Source organism: Pleurodeles waltl, chromosome 5 (genome assembly GCF_031143425.1).
Source record: "Pleurodeles waltl isolate 20211129_DDA chromosome 5, aPleWal1.hap1.20221129, whole genome shotgun sequence".
NCBI classification, from domain to species: domain Eukaryota; kingdom Metazoa; phylum Chordata; class Amphibia; order Caudata; family Salamandridae; genus Pleurodeles; species Pleurodeles waltl.
The window spans coordinates 1,720,591,899-1,720,612,259 of NC_090444.1; the positions used below are offsets into that span (position 1 = coordinate 1,720,591,899).

Here is a 20,361-nt window from a genome sequence, read left to right on the forward strand (position 1 = left end):
TGCCAAGGAATCGACTGCTGACCACGCTGGAAGCCTGCAAAACTGCAACAAAGTAGCAAAGACGACTACTGCAACTCTGTAACGCTGATCCTGCCGCCTTCTCGACTGCTTTCCTGGTGGTGCATGCTGTGGGAGTAGTCTGCCTCCTCTCTACACTAGAAGCTCCGAAGAAATCTCCCGTGGGTCGACGGAATCGTCCCCCTGCAACCGCAGGCACCAAAGAACTGCATCACCGGTACCCTGGGTCTCCTCTCAGCACGACGAGCGAGGTCCCTTGAATCCAGCAACTCTGTCCAAGTGACTCCCACAGTCCAGTGACTCTTCAGTCCAAGTTTGGTGGAGGTAAGTCCTTGCCTCCCCACGCCAGACTGCATTGCTGGGAACCGCGACTTTTGCAGCTACTCCGGCCTCCGTGCACTTCCGGCGGAAATCCTTTGTGCACAGTCCAGCCAGGGTCCACGGCACTCTAACCTGCATTGCACAACCTCCTAAGTTGTCCTCCGGCGGCGTGGGACTCCTTTGTGCAACTTCGGGTGAGCACCGTTTCACTCCACTTCGTAGTGCCTGTTCCGGCACTTCTGCGGGTGCTGCCTGCTTCTGAGAGGGCTCCTTGTCTTGCTCGACGCCCCCTCTGTCCCCAGACGCAATTGGCGACATCCTGGTCCCTCCTGGGCCACAGCAGCATCCAAAAACCCTAACCGCACGATTTGCAGCTAGCAAGGCTTGTTGGCGGTCTTTCTTCAGGAAAACACTTTTGCACGACTCTCCACGGCGTGGGGGATCCATCCTCCAAAGGGGAAGTCTCTAGCCCTTGTCGTTCCTGCAGAACCTTCAGCTTCTACTGTCCAGTAGCAGCTTCTTTGCACCCACAGCTGGCATTTCCTGGGCATCTGCCCATCTCCGACTTGCTTGTGACTTTTGGACTTGGTCCCCTTGTTCCACAGGTACCCTCGACTGGAAATCCATCGTTGTTGCATTGCTGGTTTGTGTCTTTCCTGCAGAATTCCCCTATCACGACTTCTATGTCCTTTGGGGAACTTTAGTGCACTTTGCACTCACTTTTCAGGGTCTTGGGGTGGGCTATTTTTCTAACCCTTACTATTTTCTAATAGTCCCAGCGACCCTCTACAAGGTCACATAGGTTTGGGGTCCATTCATGATTCGCATTCCACTTTTGGAGTATATGGTTTGTGTTGCCCCTATCCCTATGTGTCCCCATTGCATCCTATTGTAACTATACATTGTTTGCACTGTTTTCTAATACTATTACTGCATATTTTGGTATTGTGTACATACATCTTGTGTATATTTGCTATCCTCATACTGAGGGTACTCACTGAGATACTTTTGGCATATTGTCATAAAAATAAAGTACCTTTATTTTTAGTATATCTGTGTATTGTGTTTTCTTATGATATTGTGCATATGACACTAGTGGTACTGTAGGAGCTTCACTCGTCTCCTAGTTCAGCCTAAGCTGCTCTGCTAAGCTACCATTATCTATCAGCCTAAGCTGCTAGACACCCTATACACTAATAAGGGATAACTGGGCCTGGTGCAAGGTGTAAGTACCCCTTGGTACTCACTACAAGCCAGTCCAGCCTCCTACAGAGATTACAGAACTGCTCACAGATGAGCCTTGTCACCTGGCTTTGCTTATGGACAGTTGAAGTACATGCATGAACCCTTGGTCCTTGTTAATGTGCATTCTAGCCCCAAGAGGTAGAAGATAATTGCATACAAGCTAGTGGCATATATTTATCTTCTAAAAAAACGAGTATCACCCTTTATATTGGTTGGTTTCAGGTGATTTCAACCTTAATCTATTTCACTATCCAAATGAGGATCATGCAAAAGTGGTGGGGCCCCTCCCAGAGCAAAAGATACCAGATAACAATTGAGATAATAAGACTGGAGAAAAGCTAACCAGGGCAAGTGAGCTAGTTGGCCTGTTGGCCTTGAATGGCCGGGCGCCAACAGACACTCCTCCAGCATGGATCAGGGCATCGGGCAGGTCAGTCTCTTTCTTAGACTATACACTGGTGAACTTACCACTCTTTAATTAAGTGCAGGATTTTTAAATATTTAATCGCCAGGAACGTGATCACCATCCACACAGAATTCCACTGTATAAACACAAGGTAGTGACAGTTTTGCAAGGAGACATCGGCACTGAACGTTTAAAATGCTTAAAGTGGACCTCAAGTATATTCAAGGATCAGGCAGAAGAAGCTGTGGCCATCCTCGAGAATAAGGTCACAGAAGGTCCTGACCTGATATCATCATGCGAGATATTCACAGGGGAACTGACAAATAAACACCCTTCCGGTTAAACGAGGAGCACATTCCTTAAGCATGGAAAAAGAGCAGTCATGCCATGATCTATTCGTTTGAGAAGAGCTCATGTAAGCACACTGCTCACACAATTATGACGGACTCAAGATAGTAAGAACATATTAGGGTCCACACAGCAAGAGGAGTTTTCTAAAAAGAGAACTATGGGTATATAAAAGAACAAAAAAGGAAGTGCTGTGGGCTCAGCTGCTGCATGCCTCAAAGTCAAATGACTCAAAGAAATTCTAAAAACGTATTAATAACATCGAATAAGGTCCTAGGGCAGCCCACAGGGGGAATACATGCCAGAATAGCTGGGTAGGACACCTGAAATCCTATTTTAAAAAACACCTATGACGCAAGTGGTATAGAAGGATCTGAGAGGGATAGTGGGGTAAATGACCCATCAACACAGTTAGAATATACACCTGAGGAAATATCAAAGATCATTAAAAAGGCTCGGCCCGACTGTGCTCCAGGCCCCAATGGGATACTACAAACACTGTTTAAGCACTCAACCCTGAGATGGGCAACCTTTTTGGCATCAATGTTTAAATCTGTTTTAGAAAAAGGTATTATTCCTGGAAGCTGGAAAGGTTTGATCATTCATCCCATCTTTAAAAGTGGGATTGCATCATCACCAAGCAACTATCGCTTAATCGCGCTTATGGATGCGCATCTTAAATATATTTCAACATTTATACTTAATGATCTGGAAGCTTGGGTTTTAGATACTAGTAGGCTCCCACTTAGAGTTACAAAGAAACAAGGTACACTAACAAATCTTCTGGCAGTAGGATTGACCATTGGTTGGGCTAAGGCGACAGGCCCTTTATCTTTGCTTTGTTGATTTCAAGGCAGCGTTTGACTTTGTACCACATGCTAGGCTATGGGCAAAACTCTAGCAGTGAGGAATCCCATCTAATATCTTAAATGCCATTATTCTGTTATACTCAGACACATGGGTTAAGATCAAAATTGGGAATGGAACCCACCTGTTAAGAGAACTGAAAACATATTTCGGATTAAAACAAGGCTGCATTTTTGCACCCTTACTTTTTAATTTATATATTTCAGATCTTTCCACGGAACTGGACGACATGGCATCCATGCTACAAGTCCCCGTGGCTAGTCACTGTCAAATATTCTGTATGCAGATGGTCTGCTACTGCTCAGTAATACAATTATAGGCTTACAGAGATTATTATCTTGTCTTGGTTCATATGCAGAGGTTAGTGGGCTGGAGATAAATTGTAAAAAGATGAAAGTTATTTTTTTAAATCTCCGTATTCTACACAAATGAAAATTGTAACTAAGTGGAGAAATGATTGAGGAAACTCCAGAATATGTGTACCTAGGAGCTAAAATAGATATAAAATCTACATTTGCCCCACAGAGAGAGAAGCGATTAGGAAATAAAGCACAGGCTCTCAATCATGCCTTTTCTATGTTAGCAAAATCTATTCAGTGGCATAATATCCAGCAACTGGTTGCGGTGATGAAGGCTAAACTGTTACCAACCCTTTTATATGGAACGGAAAGAATTCTAGGGGCAGAGGCCAGCCTTCTAGATAAAATTATGGTGAGATCCTACAAGCAAGCTTTCTGATTACCATCATATTCATCGCCTGCCCAAGTTAGGTTGGAATTTTCATTGATTCAGCAGATATTTGCCAGGCCTGCAGCATTTGTGAAGTGTTGTCATAAATTACAGTCAGACCCTGAGGGTACACTGGCCAATCTAGTCTGGTATGAAATTAATTGCCAAAAAGGGAATAGCAAGTAGAAAAAGTACTTTGAAAACATTAGCGAAAAGCTGGAGAATTATGGAATTTAAACATACCTGACCGTGCCTTTAGAAGAGCAGTTAATAAATCAATTGCGCTGCAAAGCTGTCTGGATGATAAAAGTAGATTGGCCAAGCAATCGCGTTGGTGGCTGGTCTTTTAAGTCTTATGGTGTTGAAGGAGACCTCCCCTCTTCTGGGTGCTGCTTATCCCTTGAGGATTACACATAAATTATTGGTTTAAGACTTGGTGATACTCCAACTTTCGAATTTCTGCCAAAATGGAAAAGGATAAATCAAAAGATGACTGGAAATGTCATTTATGTCATTAAGTGGATGAGTCATTGCAGCATAGAATTTGTATCTGCCATGCACTTGTTCAGCAACGAAGAAGTCTGTTGAATAGGGAATTTAATGCACTGAGGGTCAGGACCTGTAGATCAGCTGCAATTGAGTCTCTAGACCCAAAAAACATAGGGGGTCATTACAACCCTGGCTGTCCAAGACCGCCAAGGCTGTTTTGACGGAAGCACCGCCAACAGGCTGGCGGTGCTTCCAAGGTCATTACGAACGCGGCGGAAGCGCCGCGGTCGCACCGCCAGTGCCGGCAGTTTCCCGCTACATTTGCCCTGGCGGTGATAATCTGCCAGGGCAGCGCTGCTTGAACCGCCAGGAAAAGGCTGGCGGTACGGGGAGTCACGGGGTCCCTGTGCAGCTTTTCACTGTCTGCATAGCAGACAGTGAAAAGCGCGACGGGTGCAACTGCTCTATTTGGAGCTGGCTCCTGTGTTGCGGCCGAGATCCCCGCTGGGCCGGCGGGCGGAAACCAGGTTTCCGCCTGCCGGCCCAGCGGGGTTCTCAAAATGACCGCGCCAAGGTCATAATGAGGGCCATAATGCTTACTATTCAATTGATACTTGGTTAAAGTGGAATCGGAAACATAGATGAGATCAGGTTGAAAGGTGAGGAGGATTAAAGTTGAGAGCATGACTTTTCTGAAATGTTTAGTAGATCATTGCGGGCTGCTTGGGGATTTGCAGCCGAGCAGGCACCCTAGCCCGCCAGTCTTTATGTAATTAGCCTGCCTATCTTAAATCATTAGCATGATGGAATATTAGCATCAGTTGACTGGTTTGTGTCCTCTCGCACATCATCACCAGTTTCTCTATGCCAAGGATATGAACGCTGTCATTTTTGTGTAATTTTGCTTGTCATATAGGCCTTTAATAAAGGCGGGTTGTAAGGGTCGCTGGAATGGGTTGGTTCCCTGTCCCACCTTTGTAAAGTTTATATCGGTCATGGTTTGGAGCTTTTAAACTTCGATATAGATATGCTTTTACGCTAGTATTTATTGCATGTTTTGCATATTTGCACATCTTATGGGTAGGCAGCACCCTTTTACAGTAGATATGAAGACACCTGCACTTTAGTGCAATTGCACATTGTATGAATTTGGTGATTGTTTTTTTAGATGAATATTTGTATATTATTGTGTTTTTATCAATTTTTATGGTTTTAATGGACTGATAAACAATACTTTAGTACTACTGTCAGAGAGCTGGAGGGAGCCTCAGAAAAGAATGGTCGCCATTCTGCAGCGAGACACCTGCCACAGGGCTCCATCAGCGCCTAGAGAGGCCGCTGACCTCTCAAACTCAGGTGATTACTCAGTGCATGCTGAAGCGAGATTACAGCCAGACTGCTGCTGTCATTGATCGGACTGCAAAGAGACTGGGTGACAACTGAAACTTTTGACCACCATTAGCTGTTGTGTACTACTTGGGGGATAAAAATTCCTAATTGGGGTCTGATATCTACCCAGAGATGGGGATGAGCAGCAATACTTTCGGCCTGATTTATATTTACGCAGTCGGCCTGTTTCTCAACCAGGGCAATGGAGTAAATTACTCAGTTCCACCTATTTTAGATATGACCGCCAAGCTGGCACTCATTTCTAATGCATTTGCAGGAATCACTGTCGCGGTGGTTCCTGTCAATGTTTTTAGCAGTTTGATGCCCTGCTCCATCAACATGATGGAGCCTTGCTCCAAACTGTTGTCTTTTTTATTTTCAAAAAGAAAATCCTGAGACAGGATTTCCTTGTTTGAAAAAAGAAAAAGCTCTCCACACCATGGAAGTCCTCTCCCGAGAGGCGCAGTTAGCAGTTTTCACTGCCCCTTACTGCCTGGATTTTCCTGGAGCTGACGTGCAGTAAGAACAGACCACTAACTATACCCCTCTCAATTAGGTGGGTTTAAGTAGTGGGTTGTATTAGAGGAGGGGTTTAATCACAGCAGAGACGGAGTAGTCTCTCCCTATGGTTCACCTGCATTCAAATCAGGCTGGTGGACCACTATGTTGTTGAGAAGGGTACACCGGCAGTGTTGCGATGGTGTCCACTCTCCGCCAACATAAAAATTTGACTCTTCGTCACAACAGGCATCTTTTATGGTTGGCACTCCCTAACCGTCACCCATCCCAGAAAGAGATATCTTTTTGGGCTGTTATTCCTTTTCACTCAACAACTTACTGCAAGAGACTCATAAGTAGCAAAGCTCCCAAGTTTTTCAGCAGGCTAAATGGTTGATGGGGCCTGAAGATTGTGTTACCCATCCAACAGTGTCAAGCAGCCCCCTGAGAGCTGTTACCCAAGGGAGTTGGTTAGTGACCTCCTCAATGATTATTTTACTGCCAGTACAATTTCGATCATCTCCTCACTTGTCTTCTCAGCTCACTGAGATTGAAGCTTGTGTCAGTCCTGGAGGGGTACAGATTACCGTTGGCTCTGCACTGTACCGCGTCCAACCTGTTGTGTTTGTTGCACTGCCGCAGCAGTTTGTTGCAAACTGCACCACACTCCACCATCAGTCAACAAGTGTACTGACTGGCACCAATGCTTAATTTGTAAATAAAAACGTGCCAGTGCCCAAAGCTCTCCACTGAAACGTGGCTGCTGCATAAATGTGCGAGCACCGAATATAGAGGCAGCGTAATCCTGGAGCCATCTCGGGCCTCTTTAAGCCATTTAAATCCACTCCCTGCCCCTTCAGCTCACTCTTGCAGCATTCTGCTTTCTCCCTTTGTAACACTTTTTCATTTTTCTCTTCCTCTGGCTTTCCCATATGTGTCTTTTGCTAGCAGTAAATGCTTGAGGCAGAAAAATAAGTGCGACCCCCAAAAATAAGTGCTGGTGCCCCGCACCGGAAACCACCGGCTCAAATTAAGCACTGGGCAGGCCCCATCATTCAACTTAAATGCCAGATTGTACTCTGTGAGGTAGGAGCTTGGCTGTAGTTCCAGGATTAGTATTTTAGTCTGATGTTCAGATATGTATAACGTTACTACACACAGATTTTGATAGGACATTCAGTAGACCTCGTTCTTCATGTTTTTGATCTAACCTGACTCCTGTTGACCAACCCATCGCTGGTAGTGAGTACCACTTGCTCGTGATGCCAACAGCCTGCTGCAATTGTTCCCAGCACTGTCCTTACGGCCCTTTTCTGTCCCTGTGATCCATGCTCTGAAGCAGAAGACTGGTGCTACTCTACAGCAAGTAGTTTCAGTTGAAAAGGAACCCGGCCTCCAAAATATTTAAATGCTCAACTGCTCCGACCACTGTTTTTAGCAGTTCAGATTCAGTAAGCGCATCTCTGGTAGATTTTAGGTCTTCACTAGTAACAGTCACGGTGAATTTTCTTAATGTTATTTATTATTGCAAACTTTTGACGACCTTGTCTGCGTGTCTGCATGTTTTTTTAAATTATTTTTTCTAGCCTATGGTTGCAATAAAAAAAAACAATTGCACCGGCCTGCCAAGGCCAGACCTATTGACTTTGCCATTGCTTGTTTGATGTTGAAAACAGTAACTCGTAATTAAATGCTGTAGCAACATTGCTGAGCACTGTGGAGCAGTGTAGGGCGGAGTCAGATAAGGTTAATTATTCCTACTCTGTAGCCCCTTCTGAGAATACTATCAGAGGGAATCTGGATGGCCTACATTTAGTAAACTACAGCGTGAACTGCAAGCCAAGCCCTAGAGGCCTAGAAATCACCTGCTAGTTCTACGGGTATGTCATTCTCTGTTCCTTTACCATAATAAATGTGTGTCTTGAGATTCACTGAGCTAACCCTTTGTTTCTTTCCAGGAAAAATTCGAGGGCCTGTTCCGTGTATATGATGAGTGTGTGACGCTGCAGTTGTTTAAGAGCTTCCGACGGGTTCGAATAAATTTCAGCAATCCCAAAGCAGCAGCGCGTGCCAGGATAGAGCTCCACGAAACGCTGTTCAGAGGAAAAAAGTTAAAACTCTATTTTGCACAGGTAAAGTAAAAACCTCACCACAGCAGTCATGTATTCATTGTCAATGTTCAGTTTTGGTGATAGCACATCATATTGAATTGAATTAAACTGAATTTAAATATATAGAGCTCCGAGGTACCCAGAAAGAGGGTGTTCTGGTGCTTCACATAGCATAGTGAGATGGGTATTTCTATACTTTAAACAAGCATTGGAAAAGCCAATAGGCCTTTGTGTTTTAGCCACGTTGTACACCAGTGTGCGCTGCTGCTGGTCAGCATGGATGTAAGTTAGTGGTGTAGAGGAGAGTGGTGTGGAGTGTTGTAAAGTGGAATGACGAAGAATGGAGTAGAGCGTCGTAGAGTGGAGTGGCATAGAGTGTCGTGTATTGGAATGGCATAGAGTGGAGTCACGAAGAGTGAGATACAGTGGAGTGGACTGGTGTGTAGAGCAGTGGCATAGAGTGCCGTAGAGTGGAATGGCGAAGAATGGAGTAGAGTGCCGTAGAATAGATAACATATAGTGTCATGTATCAAAGTGGCACAGAGTGGAGTTGCATACAGCGGCGTACAGTGGAGTGACATAGAGTAGAGTGGACTGCTGTAGCGTGCATTGGTGTAGAGTAATGCAGAGTATAGTGGCTTAGAGTGCAGCAACATAGAATTCAGCAGCGTACAAGTGGCATTGAGTAGTGCTGAGTAGAGTATAGTCCCATAGACTGCAGTGGTGCAATGTGCAGTGGAGTAGAGTGGAGTGCTGCATATTGCAGTGCGCAGAGTGGAGTGATGCAGAGTAGAATGGCATATAGTGCAGTGGAGTAGAGTGCACTGGCATAGAACAGTGGTTTCCAACCTTTTGACTTCTGTGGATCCCCACTTTATCATTACTGGAACCCGAAACCCCCACTGAATCATTATTGGAATCTGAGGACCCCCGACTGAGTCATTACTGGAAGCCGGGGACCCCGGCCTAAACATTGTTGATGATTTGAAACTGCAAAACAATACACAAAAAATACAGAAACAAGCATTCACCCTACACAAATGATAACACATCTTATTTAATTTGCAAACAAATATATATAAAATAAATACAAAATCAAATTTTAATAGAAAGGTTGGAGCTTTTCTAGATTCGATTAAAGCAACGCATTGTTTATACTATATTCTGTTTAATGCACCTGGACTGTTCCCACAAATCAATCTGAGCATACTAGTTTAATTTTTAGCCTTAAATTACAAATTCCTTGTCATTTACAGTATGTTTTAAACTGTTCAACTGTACATTTAGACACTTTATTTATTTATACTTTATTAATCTGTTAATATTATTTAATTTTCTGAGCAGTCACTGACCCCCCTGAGGAGGCTTTGCGGATCCCCAGGAGTCCCAGACCACAGATTGTGAACCACTGGCATAGAATGCAGTGTTGCAGAGTGCAGTGGCATTTAGTACAGAGGTGGAAAGTAGAGTACAAAGGCATAGAGTAGAGTGCTGCACGGTGCAGTGGTGTAGAGTGCAGTGATAAAGAGTAGAGTAGGGTAGAGTTCAGTGGTGGAGAGTGCCCTGTTGCAGAGTTGAGTGCAGTGGTGTTGAGTGGAGTAGAGTGCATTAGCATAGAGTGCAGCGGCATAGAGTATGGTGGTATAAAGTACAGTGGTGCAGATGAAAGTGCACTGGTGTAGAGTACTGTGGTGTAGAGTGCACTGACCTAGAGCACAGTGTATTGACCTAGAGTGCAGTGACATAGAGTACATTGTTTCAGAGTAGAGTGTGGGGATGGTGCAGGGTTCTGGCATAAAGTAGAGTGGCATAGAATGTAATGGCATGGAGCAAAGTAATGTAGACTGCAGGGTGCAGATTAGATTACAGTGGCATACAATGGATTGGGTTGGTGTACAGTGCAGGGGTGTAGAGGGGAGTGGCACACAGTAAAGTGTATTGGCATAGAATGCAGTGGCATACAGTAGAGTTGTACAGAGTAGAGTGGAGTGGCCTAGACTGGAGTGGTGTAGATTGCAGTGGAGTAGAGTACAGTGGTGAAGAGTAGAGTGGTGTAGAGTGCACTTGCATAGAGGTGATGCAGAGTGAAGTGTGGTGGCGTGGAGTGGTGCAGAGTAGAGTGGAGTATGCATGGTGTAGTAGCACACTGCCATTACAGACAACTCAAATTCAATTGAAATGACCATTACATTTGCAGAAACATACGTTTTTTACTAATAAAACTATACAACACACAAACAATAATGCGTGGAAATGGCATCACCCAGTGTATTCAATTGTTTTGATCATATTATAGTATTTGTTTCCAACATGCTTCAAAATTAACAAAAAATAAGCTTCATTTGTCCTTTCCAAATTCTATTATATTCTGAAATACTTGCACAGCTCATTTAAATTGTTGTGTGCTAGAACAAAACCCTTTCCTACCCCCAGTATCCGGCAAGATTGTCACATAAATCCTCTCACTTTGAAATCAGAGAAGGGAAACACCAAGCCCCCCCCAGAAGACAGAGCCTGACATTTGACTCTGTCTTTGAATGCACAGCAAATGTGTCAAGATAAGAACAAGATTTACAGGCCTGTTTACACAGAGGAGTGCTTGTGGAAGAATACAAGGAGAGATAGTGTGAAAAGGCTTTGTTCCTTGGGAGGGCGAACTGAAGCTGCACAGCCTCAAACAAATAAAGCCAGCAAATAGAAAGACAGAAAATATGAGTTACAAACCACATAGCAAGCAATGTTCAGATGCATTCCCAGGGAAGCTTTCGGAGTGTCCCCAAGATGTCTTTAGCAAACCAGACAGCTGCGCTACAGGCTACAGTTACATGGAAGCGAACCAGTGGCATAACAGTAAATGCAACATGTAGCTTGCAGTTTAGATTTTCACTACCAACATAAGTGACTTTAGCATTACTTTTTCCAGGGGGTGAAGATAGCTAGACCTGAGTATTGATGTTTCGTTGTAGGGCTGAGAGCTGTTCTCACAATCTGCTGCTGCAGGTCAGAGCCTGCAGAGTGCCCAGAAGTCAGGGTTCAGGCTCCGATGGGAAACACCGGATTCAGCAATACAGAGGAGAGAGCCCCCTCCCTGTTGCCAGCATATGGAGTTCAAAATGGCACCTCGTCTGCAGTCTGAGAGGGCGGGATGGAACTGTAAGCCCAAGAGCCTGTATGGGGCTCACATACAACAGAGTGTCAGGAATAGTGACTTGCCAAGACAAAGCTGCAGACAATGGGCAACATTGAGATCCTGCCACTTGGTGATGACTTGATGTGGCACTGGGAAGAGACTGGTAGCATGTGGGAGAATGAGGTGACGGCAGACAATCCAATTGCCCTGCTCCTGTGAGTGCAGCACCTTGGTGCACTACAGAATTTTGAGAATGTGTTGTGCCCTCAGACACTGGTCTAGGGCTAGGCACTGTTGAGAACAGTGAGAAATTTTTGCATGCCGTCCCAAACCCAATGGTCCCTAGACAAAGAGATGTTCTTCATTTTGAAGGAAGACAACTGTGCTACAACAGGGAAAACAAACTAGTGAAGAAGATGAACGATGTCTGCCAGAACTTTCACAAAGGCAATTCCTCCTCCTGAGGTGTGTGTAAGATTTGAAAGGTACTAAATGCAGTATCCAAAAGAAGATCTTGTCAGTAGGAGGTCGGCTACAAATCCTGTCATCCAAGGAGGACCACACCTTTTTAACTATACATTTCCTGAATGCCTATATGTTATGGTGATGTTTTTTTCTTGGGAAATAGCAGTTATTGTTGGTTTTAGTCAGCTTTCCCTCTTTTGTTGGGGGTGTGGGAGCTTTAAGAGGTTAGGCACTTACCTAGGGAGGCAGTAGCCTTCTTAACATCCCCAGTTGGACAAAATGTCCAAATGTAAGATACCACATGTGCTGTTTTAAGGGACATTGTTTTCGACAAGAGTATTTTTTTGTTTTTAAGTGGGAAAGTACCCTACCTTATCAGCACTTCTGCAATACATTTAATGAGAGTGTACCAGGACTTCTCAGGAGTAAACCAATACTTTAAATAGTGAGCACCTTCACTTCTACATTTCCATTTAAAGCACTGCCTGAATTGAAGGGGATAATTGAAGCTACATTCTGCCAGACACAGCTAAATTAGAGGATGCTTCTCAGATTATGGAGATGAGGTTGTCATTGTTGTGCATGTGTCTTCATACATCGAATGGAAAAACAACTTTGTATACTTAGCCAAAAGATTCATATGTATACTAGACCATATCAACATTGCTACATCTATGTACATATGGGTGTGTGTATACATAGAGGGATTCATGCCTGCTAAAACTTTCCTAAGTGCTGTTAAAGTATTTTATACCCTCCTACATTTGTCGCATCTCTCATCTATCATATTAATCCCAACCCTTTCTGACTGGTATGAACTCCCCACCTCCACCCCAACCTTATTAGTCAATTCACCAAACTAACAGATGCACATGCCACTATCCCCAATAAAACGTACAACTTCCCTTTTCTAGTCTATTCATTGTATCCCTACTCTAAAAACTGCTAAACACACAAGAACCCGAGAGCACAACCTTACCTCAACTAATCCACAAGGAAAAAAGAAAGCACATATTACTGATCTACTAACTATTCAACTCTAATCTTGGATTCTGGAGTAGCATGCTACTCGCCTTAAAGCACTTTCGCGCCTCATCAGGGGTAGTAAGTGCTATATAAATATAATGTACAATGCACAATTTACAAAGTCATACAAAGTGAGGTGTTGGGAGTTGACAGTACAATTCTAATTGAGATGTGCAAGCCAACCTGACTACCTTTTGTGTGGGCTCAGTGCAGGGCCCCCTAGAGGATGAACTGTCCTCCTTAAATTGGGCAAACTGATACAACAAGAAAAGACCATGAAGACTTCATATAAGAAAGCTTTATCTTTGAAGTTGAGTAAATCCTAATTTTGCATTGTTGAAGGCAGTGTTAATGCTAATGTTCATAAGTGTTGCGCCACAATGAATACATTTTAACTATAAAAGCATGACAATTTGCATGACCAAATCTGCAGCAGACAACTGAAAAAGAAAGTTATTTGATGTAAGAGCCTACTTTTGACATTAGCTAAGTCACCAACATGAGCCTACTTTGGCATTAGCTAAGTCACCTAGTAGAGCCTACTTTTAACATTGGCTAAGCCAGCTATAATCTCCCAAGGTCTAGGGATCAATGTCCAAAAACAAGACTTGCCCAATAGTTAGATTAGTATTCCCCTGCAGTGATAGGATACTGAAGCTCTTTGTCATTGACTATGCTCCGGGAGCCTTTCCTACGCTAAAAGCATATTTGTGAATAACTCATGTTTGTCAAAAGACATTTTAAGGGTTAAGAAACTGAAGCTCAGAGGATAAACCCCCTTAGGGGTGAGTACTTGCACTTTATAAACCCTGATTTGTTTTGATTTGATTTGAAGAAATGCCTACAGAAATATGTATTTGAATTTGTAGAGTACAGAGTACACCAGGAGGCATCTTGGTGCTGTGGAGACATAGGCACACAAAGACTGTTGCAGTTGCGTATAAAAGGCGAATATGGGAAAAGCCATATTTACAATCCTTTTTTGAATGTCATTAATTTAGATTTCCATGTAATAGCATAAATAGCTTATGATTCCACAGGCTTGCAGTAGCACCAGAAAAGGCTCTACCACCTACCTTTACTTTCCACAACTCGGGCACATGCAGGAAACACCGATCAGTAGATCTATCTATTGTGGGCAATACATTTCAAATGTGTGGACAGTCTTGTTTGTCATTGATTGTTGAGGGTTGTTGGGCTTAACCAAACCTGTTGCTTAATAAAGCCTGATGTAATTTCACTGAGACTGGTCTGATGTGGCCTCATCTAGTTAGAACAGTCTACCAGCCTCACTTTTCTATCAATTGCAGTCTTTATAGCAATGGTTCGGTATGTTTAGATAAAGTGTGGCATAACAACGTACATAATCAGGATTTTATAGGGAAAAGGGAAAAAAGCTGGAATGTTCTTTCTAATAAATGAGATGGAAGAAACATGAAATGATTTGGAGATCATACTTACATTCAAGTTACGTTTTGATGCCTATGGGCCTTATTTAGAGTTTAGCCGATAGGAAACTCAAATGTGATGGATGATGCTTCTATGCCTACTACAAGTTAATTCTAGCCTTATGTACATGTAATACAGTGAATAGGATATCTGTCACGTTTCATTGGAGTACGCTGTCAACCAAACACTAAATAAGCTCTAAGTTTTTAACCAGTGCTTCATTTGCCAAAAAAAATAAAAACAAGTGCTGGTTCCAAAGGGCCAGGAAAAAGAGGTCTGGACCTTGCCTTCCTCTTCTGAATCCCAATAGGAGTTTTCTGAGCTCTGCACTAGGCGTACCAGCATGCAGAACGTCCATCTGGAAGAGCTACATCTCTTCTTTTATTTCCACAGCCCTTCTTTTATTTCCACAGTGGCTTGTGGAAATAGAAGAAGGGCTACCAATGCAACAAATACTAAAGTAAAACTGTATTAGCTGTCCATTTGTGTGCACCATTGTATAAATAAACAAGCATTAGCAAAGCCAACCGATCTCGCCTCTGCAATAGTTATTGGCTTTGCCTATGTGGTTAGCCATGGTGTACACCAGCATGGCTGCTGTTCAGCATGATTAAAAGTTGCTGGTGTGGAAGAGAGTGGCATGGAGTGTCGTACAGTGGAGTGTCGTTGAGTGGCATAGAGTGACGTGAAGTTAGAGTGTCATAGACTAGAACAGAGTGACAGGGCATAGAGTGGAAGGGCAAAGAGTGTTGTAGACTGGAGTAGAGTGTTGTAGAGTGTTGCACAGTGGAGCGGAGTATCATAGAGAAGAGTGTTGTAGAGTGGAGTGGCACAGAAAAGAGTGTCGTAGAGTGGAGTGGCATAGAGTGGAGTAGTGTGGTAGAGTGGAGTCGCATAGAGTGTTCTACAGTGTTCTAGATTGGAGTGACTTAGAGTGGACTATAGGGTCTTAGAGTTGAGTGACATAGACTGTCGTAGAGTGGAGTTGCACAGAGTGGCGTAGAGTGGAGTGCTGTGGAGTAGAATGGAGTAGAGTGTAGAGTGGAGTAAAGTGACTTGGAGTGATGTACAGTGGAGTAGAGTGTTGTAGAGTGACATAGAGTGGAGCAGAGTGCCATACAGTGGCATAGAGCGGAGTAGAGTTTTGTGGAGTGGAGTGGCATAGAGTGAGGGTAGAGTGTCTTAAAGTGGAGAGGCATAGAGTGTTGGAAAGTGGAGTTGAGTAGAGTGGAGGTGCGTAGAGTGGAATGGTGTAGAGTGGAGTGTCATAGAGTGGAGCAAAGTGTTTTAGAGTGGAGTGCTGTGGAGTGGAGGAGCCTAGAGAGGAGTGGTATATAGGGGAGAGGCGTACAGTGCAGTGTCATTGAGTGGAGTAAAGTGTCATAGAGTGGAGTACAGTAAAAATGGAATGGCATAGTGTAGAGGTAGTAAAATGTCAGAGTGGAGTGGCGTAGAGTGTCATAGAGTGGAGGGGCGTGGCGTGCGATAGAGTGGTGTAGAGTGACATAGAGTGGCATGGAGTGCAGGATCTTGAAGTAGAGGGGCATAGAGTAGTATAGAGTGGAGTGTTGTAGAGTGGTGTAGGGTGGAGTGGCATAGTATGGAGTAGGTCTGGTGTGGTCACATACAGCCACTACAGACAACACATTTTCAATTGAAATGACTATAACATTTGCTCAGACATACAGTTTTACTGAGAACACTATATAGCGTCACCTAGTGTATTGATTTTTTTATTGTATTGAAATATTTGTTTCCACCACACTTCAGACATACAAAAAGTGTATTTATTTATGCTTTCATAATTCTGATGTATTCTGAAATATCTGCACAGTTCATTTCCAGACATTTATATTTTGTTGTGTGCTAGAAAAAAGCCTTTCCTTTCAAAACTCAAGTAGCCAGCAAAATTGTCACATAAATCCTTTTACTTTGAAGTCAGAGGAAAAAAAGTAAACACCATGCTTCATGGAAGACAGAGCCTGACATTTGACACCTGTCTTTGAATGCACAGCAAATGTGACAAGACATGTACAGAATGTAAAGGTCTGTTTACAGAAAGTGAGTACTGTTGGACAAATACAAGGAGTGATGGTAAACAATCTGTGCTCCACAGGAAGAACTAACTCAAGCTGGACAGCCTAGAACAAATAAAACCAGCAACTAGATCCTGCTTCTTTGTGTTTTTGCTATGAGGTATTATACCCGGGTTTTCTCACTAAAACTTTTGGCTTAGCAGCATTCTCGATAGGTTGGACACTTCCACAAATTCTTAATCCAGAATCTCACTGGTGTGCCCTAACACTTATAGTGCATTCTCCTCCCACCTGCTACATAAACACGTACCTTCACAAAGTACTTTGAAATGGTAGAGTTCAAGTTAACAAAAGGTGCCCATCTATTTTGGCGGGGTGTCAGGGCAGATAAGTCCGGTTGAAAAAATATATATTTTGGGTCGGGAAAAAAATGAATTGATGTTATTAAGACCCGTTTGAAATTTAAACTATGGCAGCGTAAATTTTTGAAATCTCACATTACTTGTTATGCAAAATTCCTGAAATTACACCATTATGCCATATTGCGTTATTACGCTGCGATAGCCGTAAAATTATAACACAGTAGTGCAGGAACAACATGAACCAGAACACAAGTTACCGTTGTTGTGACAATTGTGTTGTTCACACAATATGGATTTTGCACACTCCAAGTGCTAACCAAAGACTGCAGATATTTTGGATTTTATTATGCCAACTAGATGTACCCGTGCAGAAACTATTGACTTAATCACGCTCATTCATATCAGTTTTCAGAGTATCTATAAATGTCTTATACTCTGCAACAATAAACCTTTTATGTTGTGGGATTCCTCAACCACTAGATGACATTTTTCCTGCTAATCATTATTCTAAAAGAGTACATTTTCCGTATTCATTGTAATCCTTTTTGTGGTGGCTTTGTGAAGTGCCGCACATCACCTTACAGTCACTTCACAAGGCTAGAGTGTACAATTGTTGCGTGGGTTTTAGGCGCTCCAAAGACTAGACCCCGGACTTCCAAGCATCTGCCTGTATGTCAGTCACTGAAGTTTAGCAGGTGTGATGATGCTAATTGCAGATTCGTATTAGGCACAAAGTGGGGAGCCACTGGCTGTAGATACCTGGATCTTTACCTCTGTAGATTTAATGCACGGTGCATACTACATTGGTCTTGATCCTTGAGTTTAGTGGCCGTTAGTGAAATGTTTGGGGGCGACTGATTTTCGGTGGTGGCACTTACAACTCTTAAGGGTTTTCTTGCTGGTTTCCTTTGTAGCTTTTTCAGTGTGTCCAAAAGTTTCTATGGAAGCCTGTTAACAGTTATCAGAAGACTGCTCAGCACCTCTGATGTTTGGATTAAAGCAACACAAGGATTTTTGAGAATATGAAGAGCTGAATGATACCACCGTCGACCACAGAGTTGACTTCTGGAGGGAATAAGAGCTCAGAGTCCAGTTCTACTCCCTGTTATCTCTGCACCAGAATCTGCTTCCCTCAGTTCTGCTGATGTAGAGTCTGGAACATTGACTTAGAAAAAAATATGGACAATAGGTCCGAGGGTGCGTGCTAAAATGTGAGGCCGACACCACTACCCCTGTCCTGGTTAGTTGTGCATGGGTTCACTCCATGCCAGATCTAGATATGCCAGTCCATTCTTCAACATTCTTGATAGCTCTGTGTAATACTATCCTAAATCTGATGCCACACTTCTCTAGAATGATTAATGTTTATCACTAATTTCAGTAAACTAGGTTTTGCAACTATATGACTCTATTAATATGTAATGTCCAAAGTAGGACCAAACATGCCATCAACCCTGTTAGAGGGTTTCCTAATTTTTAACATAATTTCTTCTGTGTTTTGTGTGTTTTTTTTAAGGTACAGAGCACAGGAACAGATGGCGAAAAGCTTCATTTGGCTCCACCACAGCCTGCAAAACAGTTTCTCATCTCACCTCCCGGGTCCCCGCCAGTGGGCTGGCAGCCAATAGATGATGCTGGAACAGTCTTCAACTATGACCTTCTCTACGCAGTATCAAAGTTAGGACCAGGTCTGTGATCCATGTTTTATCAATGCCGAGACAATAATGTAGCTTCATCTATAACATGCAGTGCAAAGTAGGCAGTTTCATGGGTCAGTCCTAAACCTTTTCACCAATAGATCCTCGAACAAAGAGGTATATCAAACTGCCGTCTTTCTTTTTTGCATGAATTTACCTGATGTGTTTTCCTTTTTGCTTGAACAGTTATTTCAAAATGTATGAGTCAAGTCTCATATTATTATTATAGCCTTAGTTATGAGCCAGCCACACACTTGGAAACATCCTGGTGATAAAAGTGTAAGAAAGCTACTGATGTTTGGGCAATTTGACTGTTCCTATTTGTCACAGTTGAAAGTATACATGTTAGAGGTGGTGGCCATTTTACTGATTTGATTTACTGGAGCTATGAGTATTGTTATACCACTAATTAAAACATTATTTTGTCACAAGGTCTCTCAACATTACGGGCGGCAAAACACAAATTGGGCAGGTACACAAATTGGCACTTACTAGATTTTACTCCATTTCTGCCACACATACGTTTTTCATCACAAAGAGAACACATTGTCACATTATGTAATACACAAATTCTTCAGCCAACATTTTATTCAGCATATTTATTCATGGGATTGTCACCACTGAATGAGAGAGATAGCTGGGAAGTACTTGGCTAGAGTTGAAGAGGACTCAACCTGTCGACTCGCCCTCCTGGAGGGGCGCAGTAATGGACTGCAACCCTCCTAATGTCACGTCTACAACTCTCATATTGTCACATATGGTGTTCTCTCTGACTGCCTGAGCATCGTAAGGCCAATACAACTCATGAAAACTTAGGGCATGTGGTTAGATTACACCTCCCGGCAGTGGTTTGGGCAATTGTTGTATTAATTATTCATTTTGAATAAAATATGAAATGTATTTATAATTATGCAATATCGAGTCATAAGAATCGAGTGACAATAATATCGAGTTTGTGATATTGTGTCAGAGAAATATTGTGATGCAGGCATATCTTTGACAAAAATATCAATTTTTTTGAGGTAAGTAATATCATTTTCAAGAATATCGTTGTTAATATCTACAATAATATAGTTGTATAATATCATATTTAATTATGTTTATGTTTTTAAATAATATTTTAATTGTATATGTTAGAAATTGTTTGTCATCATCAGAGATCTTTATGTGGTCCACATTTTGACCATAAAAATACAATAAGTAAAAAAACATCCTTTTAATAAATTAAATGAAAAAGGTATAAACCACAGCAATATTTACATCAGTTAGGGATTTACAAAACAAGCAACAAAAAACAATCCCCAATCCAATACCAGTTAATGCGCATCAAGCAACACTTAAAAATAAATCACGATAAAATAACCTTAATACTCCAGTTAAAAACCATAACATTTCCGTAATTTTATAGCAGCTCCAATAAAACTTATAACAGAGAGACAAATCTCTGGGGACGTGGCGGATTACAAATACCTAAGACCATCTATATGTGACCTAAAGTGATTGTGCTTTAACATTGGGCAGATAAACCAAGCCCTAATTGAAGAATACAAATTACAAAACAGAATAAAATGCACAGTGGATTGTAACAAGACACTATTGCATGGGCAGCGGGAAAGAAAATGACTCTAGAGCCAATAGCAGAAAAGGCAACAAGGTGATACACTCTATTGAGCCTAAAATGAGTCAAATAAAACCTCTGCTGAGTGTTGGTTATCCAAGACAAATATTAGTCCAAACCAGAAACATTAAAAATGTGCATATAGCTCAAGACTGAC

At 42.5% G+C, this 20,361-nt stretch overlaps 1 protein-coding gene across 2 annotated transcripts in view; it reads left to right on the forward strand.

Moving 5' to 3' along the window:
- The window catches only part of RCAN2 (regulator of calcineurin 2), a 309,461-nt gene that overhangs the window by 180,023 nt on the left and 109,077 nt on the right, over window positions 1-20,361 (forward strand). For both annotated transcript variants that reach the window (XM_069236088.1, XM_069236089.1), the window contains 2 exons: window positions 8,269-8,442; window positions 18,406-18,577. In XM_069236088.1, coding sequence (XP_069092189.1) covers window positions 8,269-8,442; window positions 18,406-18,577 — 346 coding nt within the window. The remainder of the gene's footprint in view (window positions 1-8,268; window positions 8,443-18,405; window positions 18,578-20,361) is intronic.